General features: G+C 42.3%; 1 protein-coding gene across 1 annotated transcript; it reads right to left on the bottom strand.

The window, feature by feature from the left end:
- Positions 1 to 1098: 1098 nt before the first annotated feature.
- Positions 1099 to 24616, bottom strand: ARL8B (ADP ribosylation factor like GTPase 8B). Its single transcript, XM_054978200.1, has 7 exons — positions 24307 to 24616; positions 9507 to 9587; positions 7801 to 7874; positions 6294 to 6387; positions 5387 to 5454; positions 4534 to 4604; positions 1099 to 3365 (listed from the first exon to the last, which is right to left on the bottom strand). Exons 1-7 carry the CDS (start codon positions 24427 to 24429, stop codon positions 3316 to 3318), a joined length of 561 nt encoding a protein of 186 aa, XP_054834175.1. The 5' UTR covers positions 24430 to 24616; the 3' UTR covers positions 1099 to 3315.
- Positions 24617 to 24709: the final 93 nt, after the last annotated feature.

The raw sequence follows: 24709 nt of genomic DNA on the forward strand, positions 1-24709 counted from the left end.
CTTTTTCCTCCAAGACTTTGTTTCCAAGACAGCACCCAAAGAATTCAACTTGTTTGATGTATAGCACTATTATCTAAATGTACTGATATTGCCACATGAACTTTATTTGTTGAATAGCTCCCTAGCAAAAGAAATCTTTCTTGGGCATGTCAACATCCTAATTCTGCAGTAATTTTAGTAAAACACTCATTCACCAAGCATAGTTTCTGACATAAGGAGCCCACATTTAGATAATTAAAGTAGTACCATGAGACCTGTGAGGGATTAATTCTATCAAGATTTTGACAAAGCTAATGAACAATAAAATCTCCCTTCGAAACACTGTGCTAATTCTTCAACCATTAAGGCTTAGCCGCACTAATACCTAGTGACGGAATTACAAAGCCTGAAGACCAATTTGGCCATTTTTTGGGTCCTAGTACCCTTATGGTAAGCAACAAGCATGTCCCATATAGGACCCTAAATAGATTAGCATGCTAAATACTGGTTCTTGTTCAAAATGTGGCATAATGACAGAATTTACCAGACTCAAGCCAACCATTTCCACTGACAGTCAAGCTTCCTCATCCTAGACTATTTCTCCAAGAACAAAATAGCTTGAAGATCTGTACCCAATTTCTATTGATTATAAAATGAGAAGCAACTACCTTCTTTCTAGCTCTTTTCTCTCAAGGAGTCTACAAAGTTAAGGTACATGAAAGGACAGAATCCAATATGATAAATCAACAAGAATTGCTTGTTCTGGCAAGTGTGATTATAGACTGTATCAACTTCACTTCTAAGAAGTTGCTATAGGATTTGTACTGCTGCATCTTACCTCCCCCACCCCCACCCCCACCCCCACCCCAAAGGAATGACCAACAAAGCTCCAATTACCTTATTTTCAAACAATTATAAAATATAGGAATGAGGTTGGACGCTTGCCCCACTCAGTGCAGAGAGTACAGCCTTGAGGGTTAGTCAGTATTCTAGCTACTATGTGCATTACTGAGATTTCATAAGGCAGTACTCAAAATCAAGTAGGCAGCTTGCACTCTTACTATATTACAAGCAGTCATACAACAGACCTTGTAGAGTCAAGTTACATGCATGTCAACATGACCCTGAAAATGTAAGTTTATTGGATAAAGCTGAAGAGCAATAAACCAACAAAATGCAATCCACCCAAATAAAAAATTCACATATTTACAGTTTGGTAAATGTGTAAGTTGTTCACATGCGGAGATTAATGCACAGGTTTAAAAGTAGATAGTAGTTTCTGAATGTCAAATGCTGAAAGCTGTGAAGTATACACTAACCACCACCACCCCACCCCAACACACATTGAGTTCAGCAATAGGCCAATTACGTAGACAATAATTTGATCCCCACAGGAAAGGCTGACACATTCTAATTCAACTTTCTTATCTTAGGCACAAGCAGAGATGCTCTAGCAAGTATAGAGGTCCACAGTGAACTGCTAAATACAGTAGCAAGTTATTAACCCTCTCTACAGCACCAATGGGATTACAGGATTTTTTGAAGCACACTGCAGTTACAAATGCAAGCTTTGTTCACAAATGGAGGTAGTACAATAATTGGAATGGGAACAGTAAGGCAATGGTAGCATAAATCAAATTGTATGTATTAGCTTAGCTCAATACTGAGGGCAAAGCTACTATAACTTGGTGCAAGAACGCACACACAACACCTGTAATGTTTGCTGCCACGTACTCAAGGACAGATTGGCAACTGCTGCATTATCCCAGCATCTTGCGAGAGTATGACAGCCTTGTACAGACATCCCGCACACTACTCTAATGTGGGATCTGATGGCTTCCAGCAGAAGGTTCTTAAGAGCAACACAGGGATGCTTGTACAAGGTCAGAGATATTTCGCAACAAATGAAGGGTCACATACGGCACATGGTAGTGCTTGAGCCAATATAAAATGCCTTCTGCTTCAAACTCACCCTCTGAACTCATCCGGCATATAGTGTGAACATACCTGTAAGTATGTCAAATATGTATTAAACAAGGATCTGAAAATGTAGAATACAAGTCACATACATACAAGTGTTGTCGAAAAAACAAACTCCACACAGTGAAGGGCAACACAAGCGGGTATCCCATATATTTATATGCACACAGTGGGGTACATTAACATTACTGTAAGAACAAAACCAGTCTTAACAAATGTCCCTTTAAATATTGACACTGCCAAGAAGGTAAAGCTACAAGAGAACTGTTACAGTTTGCAGTTCATACACCTCTGTACTGTAGAAGCTAACCAAGAAACAGATCAGATCATCCATTCTCTTGAGCTCCAAGACTCCATTTAACATTTCACAGGCTGTGGACTTCACACATGATTACACATCAAAAGAAAAGGCAGATCTAGGGCTGTCACAAATAGTCTAGGTGTTTCCTAGCACCAAGCACAACTGTGCACAGCTATTCCATGAACAGAAGAAATGACAAGCCAGACAGTGATACAGAATCTCTTGGGCTGGGAATCAGTGAGACACCTACTATCACCAGTTGTTCACGTGTCATGCAGCTGTAGAGTCTTTGCAAAACATTCCAAGAACAAAGTGGGATTGTTAATCTAGCCTGAAGTTCTTAAAATCTGTTTTACCTATTTCAATGTCCAACTTTTGAAAACCTTCATTTTAGGTACTCTATTCCATATTCCGCTTAATTTCAAGTGGGCTAAAAAATTTATTAGCAATGAACAACAGATACAAAATAACAGTATGACATTTCTAATTCATTGGGATGAGACAACTTCACAACTTGAAAAAAGCATAAGTTAATTAGTGATTTAATATCTAGAGCCTGGCACTCTCCATTGCAAACCATTTTACAATACATTTCACATGCATCTGAGAGACAAGTTAATATCCCATTTAAACAGTGTTTGAAAAGCTTAAAGCACAGAAAGTGGTGCTAGAACCCTCATGCTGCCCTTGGTCAGCAACTTCAATGAGCCACTAAATACAAGAATTAAATAAGTTTGCTGAAAATCAAATATAAAAAATCTAGCTCAGGACAACCAGAGCAGAAATACACTTTTAACGGTAGCTTTTTTTTCCTTTTTTAAAAAAGCACCCACTGCCACTTTTTAGATGAACTTAAAAACGTTTGCACAACTCATGACAACTCTAGGCAATTCTTTATGACAAGTAGGAATATAAGTCTTCAGCAGTGCACATGAGGCATGAACTGTGAAAAAAGGCAATTCCTTGGATACAGGAGGACTATCCTGGGTAACGTTTCATCATGAAGAGAGTAGACAATTGAGATTATGGCCAAGTGGGGAGTTATTGGCAAGATTTCAGCTTCTTCTAGACTTGGAGTGCTGAATAAGCCACTGAAGTGTGATATCTAGGAAAGAGAGCAACATTGGTCAGTTGGCTTACGATACTCTATTTCCACTAGCTGAAAATCCGTATTTTAGAAGAACCAGTTTGTGTGGTTTAAAAACCAGGACCAACACATCTACGGGAGTGTCCTCCTCCAGATTCCACCATGTCTCCAACATATTTCAGCTGCACACAGAACCTGCAGACTTGTGTTCCTCGTGGCTAATTCACCATGACAGAAATTCATTTCAAAGACTTCAAACCCCAAACATTATTACATAAAAGACTGTAATACCCTTCTACATATACACACATACTCTGCTGAAGAATCAGGACAGCAGGTTAATCTGGTATTAAAACATTCTAGCTTACGCACTCGGTATTTTGGGGCTCTTCTCTGAACTATTACTTTTAGCTTTATAAAGAAGTACGCTGAATAAAATTACAGGAGTGTTCTCAGTTAGGGAACAAGCGCTCTAGACAAATGTGGCAGACAGAACCAAGGACAGAGGAGGTACTGGCACCTTGAGCCTTAAAGGAGAGGCACAACACTTGCTTTGCACACAGAAAGCCCTAAATTTAATTGCTGGCACCTCCAGTGAAGTGTTAGGTGATCTGAGAGGCTTGAGACTTGGACTGCTGCTGCCACCAATTAGAGTAGACGATACTGAACTAAATGGGCCAGTGGCCTGAGTCAGTACAGGGCAAGCTTCATGGGTAATTCACTGAGTACCTTTCTGGACTGACCCTGCTTACAAGTAGTGTGTACTGATTTCAGTGGAACTTGTCTCCAAGTAGAATGAAGAGCCCAACCTCAGAAATTCTATGAACACAAAACATTCTCTTATCCCGTAGGAAATTTCATAGATTGATTCAACTGTTGTAGGCCAAAGGCAAAGTGACACTTGCTGCCCACCAACTAAGATACATTTGAAGAGAACTATGCTTCAGTATCAGGACATTAAAATACTGTGATCAGTATCTAGAGTAAATTCGGAAGCATTGTGAATGTCACTGCCTATTTCTCCTACATGATACAATGTCCTTTTCTACACAAGTAAATTACAAAGAACATACAGAGCAGAATGTGTATTAGCAAAAGTTTGCTAAATGCCTACATTCTTGTCAACAGTGACTTAGGTATCCAGTTTCTCTTCCAGTAGCCACTAGCATTTCAGGATATTAATTACCTATATTGTCCTTTTCTTTGCAAGAAATAGAGTAGCAGCAAATTTCTCTGTCTTGAATAGCTGCCAGGTTCCTGGAAGAAAGTAGCAGAGAAATAAGTTGACAATAGCCTTTCATGGAGCTTCAATCATTTGGTTAGCAATACTTCCAAAAAAATACCAATACATATTTAGGGAAGTCTACTACAACACTTTGTTACTTTTTCTAGGAGACACACATCAAACTAGTTTCTACCACTCAGAGGCTCAGAAGCCACATGTGGGTCTTCTGAGCACCATTGGCCAATGTGGCACCTGTTCCACATCCCAGAAAAGTGAACAATGCTATCACCCAGTAAGGCTTGTGGTTAGCAGGGGGTTCTCACCTTAAAAGCTGCAGCCATAGTAACTAAAGAATGAGTAAGATGAGACCCTCCCTGACCTGGGGGGTGCATGCTAGCGATGGAAGAAGAGTCCATCTCCAACATCCCCCTTCCCCACCCTACTCTGCAGCCTCATCTCAGCACCTTTGAGCACTTTAACAGTCTTGTTCTCTCTCCTGAGCTGCTGTGACTCATGCTGGAGACAGAGAGGGAAACCCTTCATCCTCATTTCAGATACACAAGGGCTGGTTAACATTGAAAAGCAGTTAAGGAGAGACATAACACAGAGGTACTGTATGTGCATGTTCAGTGGGGTGGCACATAGGGCATACAATAATCATATAGCTCTTTTGGTTGATGGTAAACCATGCAGTGAGTACCACTCTTCTACAGCATGTTTGTTACCTTATCAACTGTTGTGAGTGGATAGTAACAGTGTGGATGGATAGTAACAGTGTGGAGTTATCTTGAACAATGTTTGCTTAATGACTTACATTTTTTCAATAAGTTGCTTCTCATCCAAAGCACTAGGAAGGTCTCTCTTGTTTCCAAGCACTAGAACCTTAACAAGGAAAACATCCATTTAATTGCATCTCGCCTCTTCCTAGGATCAAAGCAGCTTATATTCTATTTAAAGAGGACAGTGATCAATTCCTTGCAACACACAGCAAACACAAGAAGGCCAGAGGAAGGAATTTCATTCAGTACTTCTCATATAAATATACTGCAGCAACCTATCTGGAAATTTTGCCAGAGACCATTTCAAGGAGGATAGTTGGACTTTAGAATATAGAATGTTCACATGCAAGTCCCCCTAATCTCCAACCCCCCCCCCCATTACTGCCCACGTGGTGCCTGGATGTGGTTCATTTAGCTACGGAGCAGGTCATTGGCTGCGCAGTGCAGCAGAAGCAGGCAGGATTACGAGCATGACTGTTCCACAACTAGCCCACACCATCATGCCTCAACACCCCATCTCACACAGTTCAACAGCTGAAGGAAAAGACATTAGGAGGTGAAGTATGAGCAAAGCAGGCCAGATGCAGGACCTGAGAGCCCACTCATTCCCATAGTGATTACTCAGTCAGACACTGTAATTCCAGGTTTTACCTGCCTCTTTTTTGATATTTATTCACCAATGGCAAAAACAAACCCTTCTGCTTCCCTCTGTAAAAGCACACTGCTCACTGTCTGCTTAAGAGCCAATTTATGTAACACATTGGAGTGTTTTTTAAAAAAACTGCGTCTCATTTTAGCAGCTTACACTTTAATGCTGAAAGGGGCATCTGTGCAACTAATGACTATGCAAAGCTACAGCTCTTTCAAAATATTGTACAAACTTTCTTTCACCTTGTTAGTAAGCCTTGTGTGTCATTTTCACATGGGATTTCAACTACTCACAGGAATTCCTTGTAGCTGTGGTTTGTCTAGTAAATTGTGCAGCTCATTTCTAGATGCTTCTATTTTTTCACGATCTGCAGCATCAACCATATACCTGTGAAAAGGTTTTAGTGTACAAATCAGTTACGCAATACAAAAATCTTGTCCAAGACTAGCCAGAGAGAAACATGACCCATACCCAACTACAAGGAAATGGCTAACCAAATGCAGTATGCTGTAACAGGCCTCAGCAACTTACAAGCCAACCACTGTCACCAGCAGTGACTAAGAGTGGGGAATAAGAACCTTGTCAAAATCCTGAAAGAGGCAGGCAAGGAATTTGGTGGCACAGCCGCAACTAGGCTACACTGCACCAAACCTAAAAGCTTGTTTCAATAGTAGGTAAGTCATCCATATCTCAAATAAACATTAAGGAATAATAGCTATGGGGAAGGAGAAGCTGCAGGGCAACACAGGCCTCCCAGTCCCCTTGATTTCTATGCCTTCACTAGATATTTATCTCTGAACTGCATTTTTAAGAACAGCCAACAGCTTTTATGGTTAATTTTCTTGAAGATCTTATCTGGGCTCGAATTTTTAAAATAAAAATACAAATTAAATTTCCACTGAAAGCTATGAGATCTAAGAGCTTTTTTTTCATTTTAACTAGCAGTTATTTTCAGGATATCAGATTCTTGGCTTATGCAGGAACATTGTCCACCAATGCAATAAACACAACCACGGTCATGGATCCAGAAGGGGTTTTCTTCAGTGGAAAGGCTCTCACTCATTCTTCATCCCATAACAGCATGAAATGTTGCTGTTGCGGGACAGTCCCTCTCTCCGCCCCCGCCCCCCCCCCCCCGCCCAGGACAGCAAGAGGGGGAAACTGGAGGTCTTCTACAGTGGTGGTAGGGGGGAGACAGAAAGGATTTTTAAAACCCTCCATTACTGGAAATCTACAGGTGGAGCCAAATACAGAAAAGTCTTGTGTCTTTTATATTGCTTTTAAACAGAAGGGTTTTTTCCCCAAGAAAGCAGAGATTGCTGAACAGTTTGATTTGGGCACAGACCTTGTTTTCAACGGTGGAAGTGTTTTTGCTCCAGTAATAATGGAGACATAATTTTCAGCAATTCAACTGTCCATTTCACCCCTACAGCTGTTCGAGGGTTCCGTTTCCTGGAAACAGCATTTCAGGGGATGCAGCAAGAAAGGGAAAGCTGGACAACCACATTTCCAACTGTTACATTGGATCCAAGCCATTATAACAACATTTACTAACTAGAGTTTTTTTTCCTCTAGAGACTAAAAATCAATGCAGCCGCTGAATTCTACAAAAGGAGACTTTTGTAAAGGAGACTAGTTCTGCACTGCTTGCGATAAAAGCTTATTCCTGACCAGTTAGAGGAAGACTAGAGCATAGCAACATATTAAATACTTGTGGAGCACTAAAAAACCCCAGGTGCTGTTCAACACCTCATAAAAAGAAGCCACATAAACGAAGAGTTATAAAATGCCTATACTTACACAATAGCATTAACTCCTCTGCAATAGCGCTCCCACATGCTTCGGAAACGTGGCTGTCCTCCTATATCCCAGATCTTTTAAAAGATTTGGAGGGGGGGGGGAGAGAAGGTACATTAAAATATTTAAAAGTCATAATAAAAGGAAGCCGTGTGGACTAGGGATTCTGAAAGTCATCTATTCCAAGAGCAACCATTACTGAGCATCGGATTAACCCTGCTTCTACTGCCCAAGAAGCAGGCCAAATTTACATCTAAATTTCTCAATGGCTTGGATCTCATAGATCATTTTCACCAAGAAATGATTCCCATCAGCAGAGCCTAATTTCCTTACTTCCCCTTTTCCTACTGCAGCCCAAAATGCCCTGACTTGCTGCTCCTCAGAGAACAGCAGCGTTTGAGGAGGTGGGGATGGAAATGCACTATGCTGACAACAAGTCCTTCTGTTTGCCAAAGCACTCCATGAGATCAAAGCCAGCAGACCCCTAAACTTAAATTTAGTTAGCAGGAGTACCTCTTCCTGAAGGTTATGACCTTGATTTAGTGTATGTTCCAAGGAAATATTGCTGTATCTACAATACAGCAATGGCGATGATAGTATCTTTGGACTCACAATTAGCTCCATTCCTGTCTCATGGCAAGTGATTGAGCAAACCTCTCTGTAACCAACTTTAGGAGCACAGAAAAGTTTCACCAGATGCTCTTTTTCTCTGCTGCCTCCCAGTAATGTATTTTGCCTTGACTCTTTTCCCATTAGTTAAGTACCCCTGTACTACCATTTCCTTCCCTCTGTTCTGTTCACTGGCATAGATCACCTTAAGGTTTCTTTTCAAGTTACTGCCTAATTTACACAGAATTTTAGAATGAATACAATCCTCCAATGATGATACTTTTCTATTAAACCAGCAATTGATAAATTGGAATCAACTTGGCAGTGCCCTACCATCTGCTTGTGGAAGAACACTGAGTTCTCCCGTGCTCCTTTCCTACAGCTCTTTTCTGGGATCATAGGATCTGTGCTGGGGAACAGCTGTAAGTAGTGGTGGGCTGCATCAAGGAGGAACAAAGGAATGGATGAAAGATATCCCTTTTCTAAGTGGAACAGCACTTGCAGAAGGGCAAGGAGAAGCAATTTCATCCTCATGTCCTCTTCTCTCCATGCTCTCTTCCCTCCCACCCACCCCACCCACCCACTTGTTTGTGTAGTCCCATGATCCTAGGAATGATCTTTCCAGGGGATGAAAGGGACTGTAAAACAGACAGGAACATGGGGAAACGAAGCGCTCTGTGAACTTATTATCCACTTTTTATTTAGTGCAGAATTAGCAGCATGGGGGGAGGGGGCTCAACAATTCTGCATTACAAAAGACTTGACCTTAAAGGAGCCTTTTTTAAAAAGATGCCAAGTGAACAGTTCATACTAAATACTATAGAACAGCTATACGAGTCTCAGCATACACACTTCAAGTCTTGATAGACCGTTATGTACTCTATCCTTTGTTGATTCAAGCCGTTTCAATTGTAGCAGGTAATAAAAATCATGAATGTGTGTGGACTGTGTCGCTGAATGAGCTGCTATGGATTGAAAGAGGTGGTTAAGAGGGAAGAATTTCTTTATTCCTTCTGACCTCAGCCTGCTCACATTTGCTAGGGCACTCACAGCAATGTCAACAACTTAACAAACCTGCCTTTGCACCAAGTCCTACCTACCTTTATTGTGACGTTACCCTTCGTAACCTTCCGCATGTTGAAGCCCACTGTAGGAATCATATCTTCACTGAACTGACCCGACTGAGAAGAAAACAGAAAATATGCTCATCAGCAGGGCAACAGGCACAGGATCTCTCAAGCAGCTTAGCTGGATTTTTTAAATAATCCGTGCCTACTGTTTTCTTTTTGATGGGTGCAATGCTATAGCACAGTTAATTTAAAATATGGAAGGGCTCACAAAGACTTGATGCTTGTTCTTACAACTGGATGAAATTTAAAGGAAGCAAACCAAGGAGCAAGCATCATGTGAGGAAATGAAAATCAAATCAACAGAATGAGAGGAGGAGTAATTGGCACACAACAAATCCCCTGCAGATTCCTACTGACTTTTAATTCAAGATGCAAGCACAGAAAGAGTTTAAGCTCTCCAGCACCACACTGCAAGTCAAGCATGCCCCTCCCAAAAAGTCATATGCCAACACTGTGTTAAGAAACTGCATTAGCCACCGGGGTTAGAAGAATGCCTCATCTTTTTGAAACTGGGTACCAACCCCAAAAGCAGTACTCCCAAATCCCTGAGGTAACAGGATAACAACTGGAAGAACCTGAAAAGCATAGCAATCTCATGGGAGCTATACTAGCATCACAAATTGCGTAATTTCCAGATACCCAGCTTGAAAGTCAGCTTCAAGATATGTCTAGACCTGATCAACTGGGAGAATATTTCTCAAGTTTTAAAATTGTAATATGTTCTATTACAGCATGAATATTTCAAGATTTTTTCCAGCAAGGACACAACACTATAGGCTACATATTCTGTTTTCCTGCCCCACATAGTTACTGCAGAGAATCTCTTACAGATTGGTGCTACTGAAGTGCAAGCTCAAACCCATTATTCTCCTGCAGTATAATATGACTATCCTATAAGCAAGACCACCACTTAGTTCTCCAATCAGGGGTCTGGCAAAGTTCAACAGAAAATTTTAATTCTGAGCTGAGCATCTCTCAGATGCAAACTAGATATTGCAGTTACCAGGATGTCATTTTGCATGCTCATGGTTGCTATATGTGCAATCACTTGCACACAGCTGGATGAGCTACACTAAGCTTAAGCTAAGCTTAAAAGGTTATAACACAGGGGTTTAAAAAAAATCTTCTGTGGTTCTGAGTAACTATATACTACCATAGACCTTGGTAGCTTTTCAAAGAAGTTACTGAAAGTATTCCAGTTTTTGCCATTACCAGCTATGCTACCACTACTGTCTCCTACATACTCATTCAGTAGGTTCCTCACTCTCAGTCTTGAGAGAATTTATTATCAGTTTATATCGAAATAGCATGAAGATAACTGTGGTTTTATTATGGCTACAACATACCCTTATATAAATCAGGGGGGGATAGACAAGAAGTTTAAAAAAACAGAACAGACACCAAAATCTAATGGCAAGGTACACTAGACTACAAGCCACCAACTCTCTGAAGTGCAAAGATGCCAGTGCTATTAAATTATGGAAAGTTGAACATGAAATGGAGGGTCTGGCATTTGCACCAGGAACTGCAAAACACGGGGCACTCAAAGCTTTATTCCACGTAAATGCTCAAAAAACCACAGGAGAATTTCACAGTGCAAAATGGGGCAGGTGGTTGGAAAGCAGAAGTTCCAACCGCTTTTAGTCTATTTACTCCTTCAGAGGAACAGGAGTCGCAAAATTTTAGATTGTTTCAATGTATAGACTGCATCAGTTTCCATTTCCCCTATTTCCCTTGATTTCTGTTTTCCATCCCTCACTCCACTCTACATTTACTTGCTTCTCTGAGCTCTTACTCAGTTTAACCACTGCTACAGAGACAGAACATATGCCAGCTAACTCAGAAGCACTATAGCTCAAGTCATTCTGACCACAACAATCTGCAGCTTTCATGCAACCATTCCCATCAGGAGGCAAGGCCAAGAAATCTGTACTAGCTGTCTATCAGCCCTCTTCAAAAAGCAGCTTCACGGCCATCACAGTAACTTGAGAAGTCAGTGGCAAGGCAAAAACCAGAGGAACCTCTAAGCTACATTCCTTGCTATTTAGGGAGATAAAACACCATCTTAGGCAAATTCTTATGTTTTCCCTGTTATCCTCCATAATTCAGACTTGTGGCTATCAATGTAAAATGCAAATTAAGTTATCCAGCGTAGACAGACAAACTTGATATTTAGTTTCCTGGCATTAGTGTCCCATGACATTCTTCTCCTTTCCTTCTATGTCTAGTTTCATTACTTCCTGTTCTTTATTGTGGAGTAGGTATCAACTGATAGTTACCAGTTCTCTTCATTTCGTTTAATTATAGCATTATACCACTATTACAGGATAAGTTCTTTGTGAACAAAAAATTAGGTTGTAAAACAAAGTGAACAAAAAGAAAGTTGCAGAAAAGCAAAAACTTTTCTGAAAAGGGCTTTATTTGCAATTTAAACTTAGAAAAGAATTTTGCCTATGAAGATGGGGTATTAGTGGAATCTTTTTTTGGAGAACACAGTGCTATATTATGTGCTGAGTGGAATATTTGCTTCCATTCTACTTTCAGCTGCCACCATCATATGAATGATCCCCATGGGTGCCACCAGACAAAGCAAAAACCTCAGTCAAGTTGTTGCAAGTTGTCTGGTTGATAGTTAAGAATTACTGTTACCTATTCTAGCACAAGACTCGAATTAGCAGAAATCGCTTATCCCGCATGAGATCACAGGAAGAAAACATCAGCAAAGAGTTACTGACCATTCTTATTTCCCACACTGATAGCACTACTCTGTGTTCTGGCAATGCAGCAGCTATTGCTCAACTCTCTATTTTGCAACAGCTATTTAAACTCTTGCAACAGATACTTATTCCAACACCCTCAGTGGTTCTGGCATTACATTTTGAAGTTTACCTAAACAGTGAAAAGGCACTGCCAAGTCCTCAAGAGGTGCCTAGGTATTTGTAACCAATAACCTTCACATCATCTCTGGAAAGGTGGCATATACAATTTCTAAATAATAATGATTTATATACCGCCCTTCAGGACAACTTGACACCCACTCAGAGTGGTTTACAAAGTATGTTATTATCCCCGCAACAAAACACCCTGTGAGGTAGGTGGGGCTGAGAGAGCTCCAGAGAACTGTGACTTGCCCAAGGTCACCCAGCTGGCTTCAAGTGGAGGAGTGGAGAATGAAACCCGGCTCTCCAAATTAGTGTCCTGCGATCTTAACCACTACAACCAACTGGCTTAAAATGTGACTCATTGTGTGAATAATAATAGTTTTAAGAGGCAGCTTGCTACATACCCTAAAATGACTGACATCATAGATCCCAGTTATAGAAGTTACAGAATTGAATCGTCCTTCAAGTCATTTGGGAGTTCATCAGCGTGCCCATGCCTTCTTAACTGAAAATTCTCAGGGTTTCTAGCTTAGAAGCATGGCTGCAGATCAACATCTGCTACTTAGAGTCACGGTGACACTGGCAAGTCACGCTTGCTGACTGACTGTGGCATAAACACACCAGTATTTGTTCTCAACAGTCATGAACAATATATCACAAACATCTTGCACTTAAGACCAGACATACATAAATCATGTTCTGAAGAGTTTCTGATTAGATGAAGTTTCCCTTCAACAAGCAGTGTGATTCCATAATAGTCCCAGGAAGAGGAGGCATTTTTTTTGCTTTTTAAAAAAGTTGCTGGTACTCATATATACAGTTGCACTGATTCCCACCATTTCCCCCCTCAGGACTTGGGAGATCCCACCACTACCAAAGATGCCCATACTCAGTAGCGATGTACGGACCAAAAAAACCCCCACGAACCAGCCCGGTTCCAGGTTCACGGAAGCTTGTTTCCACGAACTAGACTACTAGTTTGTTTGGTTTGTATTAAAGGTCCAGTTTAAATAGCCATTTGAACTTTTTCTGCCACTTGCAAGCAGCAGGTCCCTTTAAACTATCAGCTGGCAGGCAGCAGGGGGGGATCCTCCCCTCAGCGTCTGCCAGCTGATAGTTTAAAGGGACCTGTTGCTTGCAAGTGGCAGGGCCCTTTAAATAGCCCAACCCACAGACCCCACCCCACCCCCACCCCCACCCCCACCAGCGGCTGCCATTTGGCCACGGCTTCCATTTGAGGGGCGGAAAGGCTGTTTCCAGCCTCTTCCGCTGTCCTGCGCGCCCGCAGGGCAGCAGAGGAGGCCAAAAACAGCCTTTCCGCCCCTCAAATGGCAGCCGTGGCTTCCATTTGAGGGGGGGGGGGGCCTTTTTCCTCCTCCTCCACTGCCCTGCACAGGGCAACAGAGGAAGGCAAAATGCCCTTTCTGCCCCTCAAATGGCAGCTGTGGCTGCCATTTGAGGGGCGGAAAGGGCGTTTTTGGCCTTCTCCTCTGCCACACAGGCCTGCAGGGCAGCGAAGGAGGCCTCCACCACCCCAGCATCAGAGGGAAGGAAAGTGGGGGGCTGGTGCTGGGGCTTGGGCGGGGAGAGGCTGGGGCTGGGGGGTGGGGGCTCGGGTTTGGGCCATTTAAAGGGCCCTACCTTGCAAGCAGCAGGTCCCTTTAAACTATCAGCTGGCAGGCAGCAGGGGGGATTCCCCCACCTGCCAGCTGATAGTTTAAAGGGTCCTGCCCCTTGCAAGCAGCAGGAAAGGGCCCTTTCAATGATTAAATGCCCCTTTCCCTGCCGAAAAGGGGCATTTAAACCCCACGAACCACGAACTGGTTCGTAACTAGTTCGTGGAAACCCCATGAACCACGAACTCCATGGTTCGGTTTTCTTCTGGTTCATGCCCATGTCTAGTCTCAAGTCTTAAAAGCCTGAAGCTGAACACATCTCACGTTTTTTTCAACTTCTAACAGAAAGTCATTACATAGATAAAAGTAAGTTTGAGAGCTGAAAACTGAAGTTCAAAATTCTAAGACTGAGTCTACAACTTGGTGAGATCACAGGTGGTGATTATAAATGTTCAGGATCGCTGGAGGTGTTTGGCTTGTCAGGATATAGTACTAATTATATTCAGATATGCTGCATAGAGCTAATATTGTTGTCTCATGACAGAACAAGACTTGAGGATACATACCTCCCAATCATCTCAGATACAAGAATGAGCCAAAACATAGCATGAAAATCTTTGGCAAACTATGGCAGTTTCAGGAAATGCCACCATATTCAACAAAATTGTAACGTCTGTATAATGTTAGTTCTCATATTATCTTTCAAATCTTTTCCATTTCAATGGAATCCATTTAGTTGTACAACACATGTTTCCACATTATAAGATAACTAGGGTATACTATGGCCATTTCCACACACGTTGAATAATGCACTTTCAATGCACTTTCGCAATCCTTTTGAAGTGGATTTTTTGTTCCACACATGGACAATCAGTTTCAAATGTTCACTAAAGAGTATTGAAAGTGGATTATCCAACATGTGTGGAAGCAACCTAGATTAACTTTCAATGTAACGACTCAGAGATTACTTTGATACTCCTGTATTTGTTCACATAAATTTTATTGCTACTTACAAGAATCAATAAAAGGTGGCCAATACTTCTTAAAGCTCTGTCTTCTCTCTCCCTTAACTGTCCATCACCATAATTTTGTTATCTTAACAATATTCTAGATTTTACCTGACCAAGTATATGACATTCATCATGCTGAGACAACCAAGATTTTAACTACCATCAAGCCAGCAAATTGGATCTGAAGCTCCTCTAACAGAATCTGGGGACCCCAATAATATTCTTACAGGCTCTCATAGACAGTCTTCATCTCAACTGCATAGACTGCTTCCTCACTTCAATCACTATACCGTTCCAGGTGTATCTAATATACATAAAGAAAAGTAGCTTTTGGGTTAAATATTTAACTTTTTACCAATACTTATCCTGACCATTTTATAAGTGTGGTGATCCAGGGAGCCCACAACTGTGTGGTCCTCCCTGTCCACCTCCATGGTTCTAGACAGAACTCCAAGGTTGGCAAAGGCCTTGTTCCTCCACAACCCTCCCCAAGTCTTTCCTCTGCAGCCTGGAGAAGTCCCTCTTTCCCTGGCCTGCCACTTGGCCCTTTATATGGGCCACGTTCAATCATGCCCTGTGTTCAACTGACTTCCCACATCTGTTCCCTGTTTGCCTGGTAGCCTAGCCAGTCTGACTACCTGTAATTGCAGCTGGCAGCTCCTTAAAGGGAGTGTTCAGTGATGTATAGGAGCTATGCACTACCAGGCTCAACAATGCCAGTCTTCTTGGCGTGGCAGCCATAGGAGCAGTTGACAGCCCAAATGTCGGAGCCAGGGTCATGGCCACCTGCTCCAGCCCAGGTAAGTCCAGGAGAAGGTCTGGTCCTGGACAATAAGCTTTACTAATACTATACAGTGCACAATACCAGTTGTACCAGGAAGCCAGTCTGGTGTAGCAGTTAAGAGTGGCAGGACTTTAATCTGGAGAACCAGGTTTGATTCCTCATTCCTTCACTTCAAGCCAGCTGGGTAACCTTGGGTGAGTCACAACTTCTCAGAGCTCTCTTAGCTCCACCCACCTCACAGGGTTATCATGAGGATAACACCACACTTTGTAAACTGCTCTGAGTGGGCATTAAGTTGTCCTGAAGGGAGGTATATAAATTGAATGTTATTATTGTTGCTTGGAAATCATGATGTAAATAAGAATTCCAAAGATAGGTCTTAAGTTATATTACTTTTCCAAGTGCATCTTTACAGCCATGAGGGCTACAAAACCATATAAAGCTGGGTAGTAACCCAAGATCAGACAGAAGTGCTTCAAGAGCAGCTTGTCACCTATTCTCATTCTTCAGTGTAAAAGGTAATTTTATTAAATTGCATAAGAAGCAAAGAATTTAACAAACAGGTAGCATTACATCCCAAGTGCTCATGTTTTCAGCAAGTTTGAGAGTTATCCATTTCAACTAGACACAATCAGATCTGCACTTTAAAGAACAAGAGGTGCTGAAAAGTAAAATATTTAGCATGTGGTCAGGAACTGAGCATGCCTCTCTACAGTTCAAGAAGAGAAGGAAGCACCAGAGAAGAAAGAGAAAGAAGCAGAATGGGATCTGCTTGCAGCACCTAAATAAGACTTGGCTGTATTTGCTTCTCCTCTGCTCATAGGTTCTTAAGGCCTGGGAGTGTCCAGAGGCACAAGACCATGGGTACAAGCAAAAGGGCTCTTATCCTTCCGCTTTTAGCCTGATGCTTGGATCCTTGAACTGTGTGGAAAATCTGGGAGAGATAAAACCTGCTCTTCACTTAGAAGCTTTCTCCTCCTCTTGTTTTTGTTGTGTTTTTCTGTATTGTTAAGCTGCTCTGAATTTCCTACTGGGTTTTAGAGAAGTGAGGTGGTATAAGAAAAGGTATCAAATTTATTTTCACCTACACAACAGACAAGTAGAAGGGCAGAATATGGATGCTTTCCTTCCATGCTGGATATATAAGGTATTTCACAGACAGATTAACGAAGAACTTCCACCCATACTTCTTCCTATCTACCAGATGTAACTGTGGTTCCTAGCCAGAGGCTCAGTACCCAAGTTAATCTCAGTATCTGCAAGACTTCAGCAATTAGAAGTTTTAAAATTTCAGTACAACATACTGGGTGAAAAACCTGATATTTACCATATGTCCTCCCCTACATGCACATCCAAAGGATTTTAAAATGAAATTGAAGCACCTATATATTACCACTGATGACATCTGAAAAACCTTTAATACTGAACTCACAGGTGGCAAGGATCCAAAAGGGTTCACAGGACATACTCTATTGGTCGGCTATCTCTGTAGGAAAGAAACCGTCAGCTATTCTGACAAAAATCTTTAAAAACCTATCCCGGAACCTTAGCAGACCCTACTGCTGCTTTGCCACATGCTTCATTTGTGTCACACCCAAATGGGAAGAAGCAAGAACAATCTCACTTTCAAGTTCTGGTTGCAGTTACTGCTTCTGGCTTGACTGCGCTTTAACAATGCTTCATCAGAACCTGCTAAATGAACCAAGAGATTGCACTAAATGACTGGATAAAGAATTTAACCTTGGATAAAGGATTTAACCTAGGATCTTCAACTTTTTGCCCAGGAATGATTATGTCATGTGAATATAATTGCCTGTAATCACTTAAGGAAATATCTTCCTGGCACAGACAAGGCCTACTGAAAACAGGCTATTCAAGGACAACCTCTTCCTGGATATACAGATTTTACAGAAATAAGAGGCCCAAACTAGTAACAGCTTCTTAGATGAGTAACAGATATTGGCTCTTTCACAGTTAAACTTGTTTTTAAAAACCCAACCACTTGCCTGCTTTTGTATGCAGCAAGCCAGAAACTCCATCAGGTAATACCTCCTCCTCCTTTGAGGCTAAAGCACCTCAAAGTACTAGCATACATGCAGATAGATTTGTTTTTAGACTAACAGTATCAATGGGCTTATTTTTAAATCTGCAAAACTTAAATGTGTTTAGAGCTCAAATCTGCTACAGTAGGTATCACGTTTTGCCTCCACTTTGTATAAGAGAGGTGTAACTCTTACTAACCCTGCAAACATTATTTCTTTACATCCTTCACTGCTTCAGCATGAGCCTGCTAAAAAGTTTGCGCAGGGAACAATGGCTAAGAAATACTACACAAAAGATGCCTAATGTGTGCTAATGCAAGCAGATCACAGTTCTTATTGCCAATTCAGCATCTTTCAAGATCTCCAAATCTCAAAATTTCTTAAGCAGCTAAATATATGTGCATACGTATACACACAGTGGCCCCAAATGCCACAGAATTATTTCAGGGCTAATTTGGATTATTTGCGATTTTATCTTCCAGTTTCAGATCAACAAAATATACAATAAATATACAGTTCATAGAAAAAAGGCATTAGTTACAACTTTAAAACTGGCAAACTTCCCTAATATTGTAGTGGTAATACCACCCAGTCATTGTTAATTTTATACCACTAATACAAAGAGGCTCTTCCACGAAAACTATGACACCAAACAGTGGAACAAACCACAAGCAGAAGAGAAAAGGGTAAAGATGCTCAACAAACCCCAAAGTTTACAAAAATTCAAGATATTTAAATGGTTAAATAAACAAGAAGTTATACACAACATCACTGTAACATACAAAAATAGTCAAAGATACATTCACATGCAGGCAAGCCGCTCCATGTCCAATAGAAGTAATCTTCCACACTGTAGCAAAGATACGTAGTGACAGGTGAGTCCATGCAAATATAGTCAACAGCCTGTTTTCCTTCCAATAAGTGTATAGCAAAGGAAGAATCAAAGTGGAATCCGTACTCCCCCGCCCAACAACCTGGGGCCGACTGTTGCCAGTTGTTTCATGTGCAATACCTGTCACTACGTATCTTCGCTACAGCGTGGAAGATTACTTCTATTGGACATTGAGCGGCTTGCCTGCATGTGAATGTATCTTTGACTATTTTTGTATGTTACAGTGATGTTAACTGTGTGTAACTTCTTGTTTATTTAACCATTTAAATTTCTGACTTTTTGTAAACTTTGGAGTTTGCTGAGCATGTTTACCCCTTTCTCTTCCACTTGCGGTTTGTTCCACTGTTTGGCGTCATTGTTAACTTTATGACACAATGAATCTTTCAAAATAGAAAATTTCCAAAGGAAAAATACAGCACCAGAAAATTTCAAAATGTTCTGTTTCAGAAATTTTTCTACCCCACATCATCGGACATGGATGTATTTTTAGTTGTTTTTCGACAAACAGAACAGTAAAAAATTAGGAATCCTAAAGATATTCTCAGTTTGGAAAGGTGGGGTAGCATATTGCATCAGCATCCAGACTTCAACTTCATTATATCATCTTCAATGAATCATGCTGTTACATCTGTCAGAAAAAAACAAGTCATGTTCAAATTTGTCTAATGACTAGATAAGAGCTTACTCCATGCAATGATAAAGCTTTCCACTGTAATGAGACTTGTAGTCAAAGACTTGATAGCTTACTCAGAAGCAAGCCCTGAATTCAGTGATTCTTACTTTCCCCAAAATGTGGCTAGGATTGTAGCCATGGAACCTTAACTCACAAGCACATAACACCAACATTTTCCCTCCCCTTTAACAAGTACACTCCCACTGAAGAATTCTTGATAGATACAAAGAAGGAAGGTACTGTTCTCATGTAAAAATGATCCCAAGTTTCTTTAGCAGCACTAGAATTGTTTCTACCGGTGGAAGATGTAATCCGTATGTATGTATGTATGCATGCAATTTATAGTCCACCTTTCTCACTGACTCAAAGCAGATTAGGATTAAAGAACATAAACAGAGGCACTATCAGTAAGTTTGATAGCTCAAAGCCAATCAGTATTACCTACTTTTGTTACTCGCATGATACCACTGCACTTCTCTAGATGCTAGTTCCCAAATAAGGAAGTTCATCCCCCTTTAATCAACTGGGGAGAACTTTTAGGAACTCCTTTGCCAGCTGCATTAGGTCAGACTGAGCTACCATTTCCCCACTTATTTCAGTATTCATAGCCTGCAAGCAGCCAAAGAACCTATGGCCCTGAGTGAACAAGGGTGTCGTTTTTGAACTCTTAACTTTTCCAATTATTGTATTTTTACAATCTGCTCTGAGTTCCCACAATCCCACTAGGGAAAAAAACAAGGTGAAAATAACTTAGTTTTATTTATCAGGGTGAGAAAAATATCAAGCAATCATTTGGGTGCCTAAGTTTCTGATGCTGGATCCTAGGAGTTGGGGGGGGGCGTAAAATACATCATTCTGGTTGGCATCAGTTCAGTTTAGGTTAAATATGCCAACATTCCTTGCTGGTGAAAAGGATGCATGTTCTTCTAGTTAGCTGTGAATTTTACAGGCTATTCAACTTACAGAGTAATAAAAGTACAAAGTTCCCATCGCAATTACCTGAATATGAACTTCCATCAGGAAAAGTTCAGTTTAAAGATGCAGTATTATCTGGTGACAACATGTTTATTACATAAGATAAACTACATAATCTGATTATTAGTTCATTAAAAACCAGCACAGAGGTATACTCTGCAGTGAGAGAGCACACAGCATTTAAAAAATTTAAAATTCTGAAAACTTTGTCACCCTGACGATTTTGTGGATTTCATCTTTTTAAAAAAACAAGATTTATAAGTTGATCAGTCCTCTGTTATAGCTCTCAATCCATATGTGGCCCTTTAAAGCAAACAACCACCCCTAATAGGCCCCTCATGTACACCGTCATAAATCATCCTTGATTCTTTGAATGATGTGCTGTTTAACCAAGACCAGGGATGAGCCAACTTAAGTCTTGTATGGACTTTTTTCCAACTAAAAACTTCTTACAGTGTCATAATAGTAATAACATTTGATTTATATACCACCCTTCAGAACAACTTAACATCCACTCACAGCAGTCTACAAAGTATGTTATTATTATCCCCACAACAATCACCCTGTGAGGTGGGTGGGGCTGAGAGAGCTCTAGAGAAGCTGTGACTGACCCAAGGTCTCCCAGCTGGCTTGAAGTGAAGGAGTGGGGAATCAACCCGGTTCTCCAGACTAGAGTCCCACTACAATTAACTGCTACACCAAACTGGCTCTCTCTCTCATAGCCGTTAAGGCATAGATACAATCCAAAATATGCAAACTTAACTATGTATTCTTGTTTAAGAATGTTGGCCAGCCAAGTCCAGCATTCTCTGCACGAACCCCAGCAAGCAGCAGGCACAGCGTAACTGGCTATAAGTTCGCCTTTGGTCCACCAGTGCCCACCTATAAACAGCCTCAATACAGGGAGAGAGTCTTCACAGGCACACCCTACGCCCACAGACTCCATTCTCATGAGATCACACATGGGAGGGAGGAGGGGGCCAGTTTGCTTGAGTCCACTACACTTTTATGCATATAACATCACATGTAAAGGGCTTTTGTGCTCACAAACCAGCAATTATGCACAGGTATAGGTGGCGCCAGCATGCTTTCTCCCACCCTCAACATTCATCTCAATGTACATCGATGTACAGGACCAACACATGGCAGCTCATGCATCCCCAACTTAGAGAATCTCTGTCACAAAGCTATTTCACATCCACCCAATAGGTACTGCAATGCAAAGGATACTGCAATAGTTTTTGGATCACAACACAAGTGTCACAGTGAGGGAAGATGTAAAAAAAATTTAGAAGTCACTTCAAAAATTCCCAAATCACTTACGGAGCATAAAGTACAATCCAAAACAGGTCTACTTAATGGGCCTTACTCGTAGAAAAGTGTTATTAGGATTGCACTGGCCACCACCAAATTGTAAAATACGAATGGAGTTGATAAGCACAAGGTGAGTGCATTTGCAAATACTTCCTAGAAATGTGAATTATTTAAGTTGATCTTGTTGAGGGCCAGAATAAAAGTTACCACAATAAAAGATTCAACCATCAATATGCTGACAGACACACAATACTCACCAATGCCTCAAGAACTGCTTGTTCTGCAAACCAATTCTTGCTTATCCTTAATTTTGTGCCCCTGCTGGAGAGGCAACTAAACTCACTTTCACTCATAAGATTCCCTGTTTCCAGGTAAGATTTCACAAGAAAAACTGGAATAAAACTCACTATATGCAACTGGTTTAGCAAGCTGATACAGACCAGGAAGCATTTCCCCAAGCCTGCAAGGAAGCTGTACTGCAAGCCCATTACATGTATCTTAGTCATAGTAAAACAATAAATTATTTCAGTTAAAAGCTGCAGCACTGATGGCAACAGCTCACTGCAACAGTGAGCCTACCAAAGGCACTCAAAGATCTTCCTACTCATAGGCTCCGACTTTCAAAAGCTCATACCCTGAAAATTTTCTTGGTGCTGCTGGACTCTAATCCTGCTGTCCTACTTCAGATTAATACTGCTACCCACCTAAAAAGATCTTAAGCATACTAAACTAAGGATGCTGGTTTACTCAATACCTGAAAACCAATGCCAATCTTACAGTTTTAATCTAGTTGTCAGCGCTGTACTCCCATGAAGGGATAGAATAAAAACACTAGGGCAAGGAAAACATAGTATCATCCATTACAGAGCTCCAATGAACCATTTAGAAAGACACCAAGAAAGACTTTTACAAGCCAGCTTTAGGACGGATAAGTTAATGGTTAACCTGAAGCTGGGCTCACAATGGAAGCAATCCCATCACAAAAGGGGATTTTCATTATCTGGACACAACCCTTCTATTGTTGCTGCACTAAGCAAAAGGCTCTTCTGACCTACCAAGAAACCTGAGCCAAATAGAACCTGGTCTTTTTGATCAAGCCCTATTAATTCTTAACTATTTCAGAACAGCTCCCATTCCCAAAGTTCACTATCACTCTGTACAACTGGAACCACTACCATATACACAGATGTGTTTCAATGCACAAAGAGAAGGAGGAAATGCTAGCACTACCTCAAAAATGTTGCATCATGGGTACATTTTCCAGATTAACTTTAATATCCTATGTGAATTTACTTGGAAATAAATTCTATTGAACTCTAATAGTTGTTTCCAAGTAAACATACTCAGGAGGGGCTCATAAAACATCACTGCTCCCAAGGCCAACCTCCTACAGGATCCATTCCTCCACCCACATTAAAGCGGAGAGATTCTATCTTTTCTTAACATCACCCCTCATCTGGAAAAGGGAAACCAAAAAGATTTTAAACACAAAATCAACAGGCAGTTTAAAGAATAGCTTCACTACATTTCTACCTCACCCTACACAGGATTCCCAATCCTGCTTTAACTTCACATGAAGCACCTCAAGATCATGCTGGAATTGCATTATGTGGCACTAGTGACGTTGAGGTTGGGAAGGAGGAGCTGCCTCAGGCGGGGGGGGGGGGGGGCAAGCTAGGGCAGACCAGGTAAGCCCATAAGAGCATCACATCTTGGGGCTGCCACATTCACTAGGGTTCAGACACCAGGAACTAGGGTTACCAACTCTGAACTGGGAAATTCCTGGAGATGTTGGGGAGGGAGCCTGGGGAGGACAGGGATTAGGGAAGGGCAAAATGCCCTAGAACCCACCCTTCAAAACAGCCATTTTCTCCAGGGGATGTCTGGAGATCCGCTGTCAGTCCAGGAAATCGCCAGGCTTCACCTGGAGATTGGCAACGCCCCTGGGGACACACGGTTCCCTGGGGAAGGCCACGCCCACAGGGAGTCCGGTTCGCGAGCGCTGCTGACCTTGCCCATCCCAAGCACCGCTGGCTGCGCAACGAGCGTCAGGCTGGGCTGGGAAGCGGCCTCTCCTCCCTCTCCAAAGGCTCTCCACTCCGGCCTTGCGTAAAGTGGCTCAAGAGGCAAGCGCTCCGGACTCGGCCGCACCCCACCCGAGAGACACTCGACCGAGGCCTAGTTTATAGCTCCAAGTCAAAAACTCAAGGGGAAGAGCCTGTTCCCTGGATCGCGCTCCTTCAGGAGACGGAGACTGCGTGCCAGAACGCGCCACCACCGCAAAACAAGAGGGCGGAGGACACACGCGCACACACACAAATCAGAGCAAGCTTGGCTGGGAGAAGGGAGGCCAAACCTGCTTTTGTTACGGCCAAGGATTATTCCTCCTCCCCGGGTTCAGACACGCAACTTGCGGGTTCGAGGAAATCAGAATCACAGCAAAACTTCGTCCACTCGACTCTACTGCGCGCACTCAACGGAGCAAAGGCGGGGAGAGGGAGCAAGAACAGCTGCCAGCCTTGGGGGGGGGGGATGTAAAGAAAGGAGAGGGAAATAGAGAGCCCCCCGCCCCGGCCTCTCACCGCGATGACGTTGACGAAGGTGGTCTTGCCCGAGTACTGCAGCCCCACCAGCGTCAGCTCCATCTCCTCTTTCCAGAAGAGCGAGCGGAACCAGTCCAGCAGCCGGGACAGCAGCGCCAGCATGGTGGCGACGGGGGCAGCGCCGACAGCGGCCCAGGTGCGGAGTCACTCCCTCGCCCGCTTCTCGCGACCGCGCCTCGGGCCGGCTCCGGCTCTGGCTGCAGCGGCGGCGGCGGCTCTCTCTCGCTCCCCGTGCTGCGGTCATATGACGCCTCGCCGTGCGGGCAAGAGCGCCCCCGCCCCATCGGCCGCCGGGAGCCCGGCTGCTCAGCGGCCCCTGCTGGCGGAGGGGTGAACAGCATACGAGGAGGACCGGGAGGCGCTGGAGGAAGGGCGGACGCCG

This window comes from Eublepharis macularius, chromosome 4 (genome assembly GCF_028583425.1).
Source record: "Eublepharis macularius isolate TG4126 chromosome 4, MPM_Emac_v1.0, whole genome shotgun sequence".
Classification (NCBI taxonomy): Eukaryota; Metazoa; Chordata; class Lepidosauria; order Squamata; family Eublepharidae; genus Eublepharis; species Eublepharis macularius.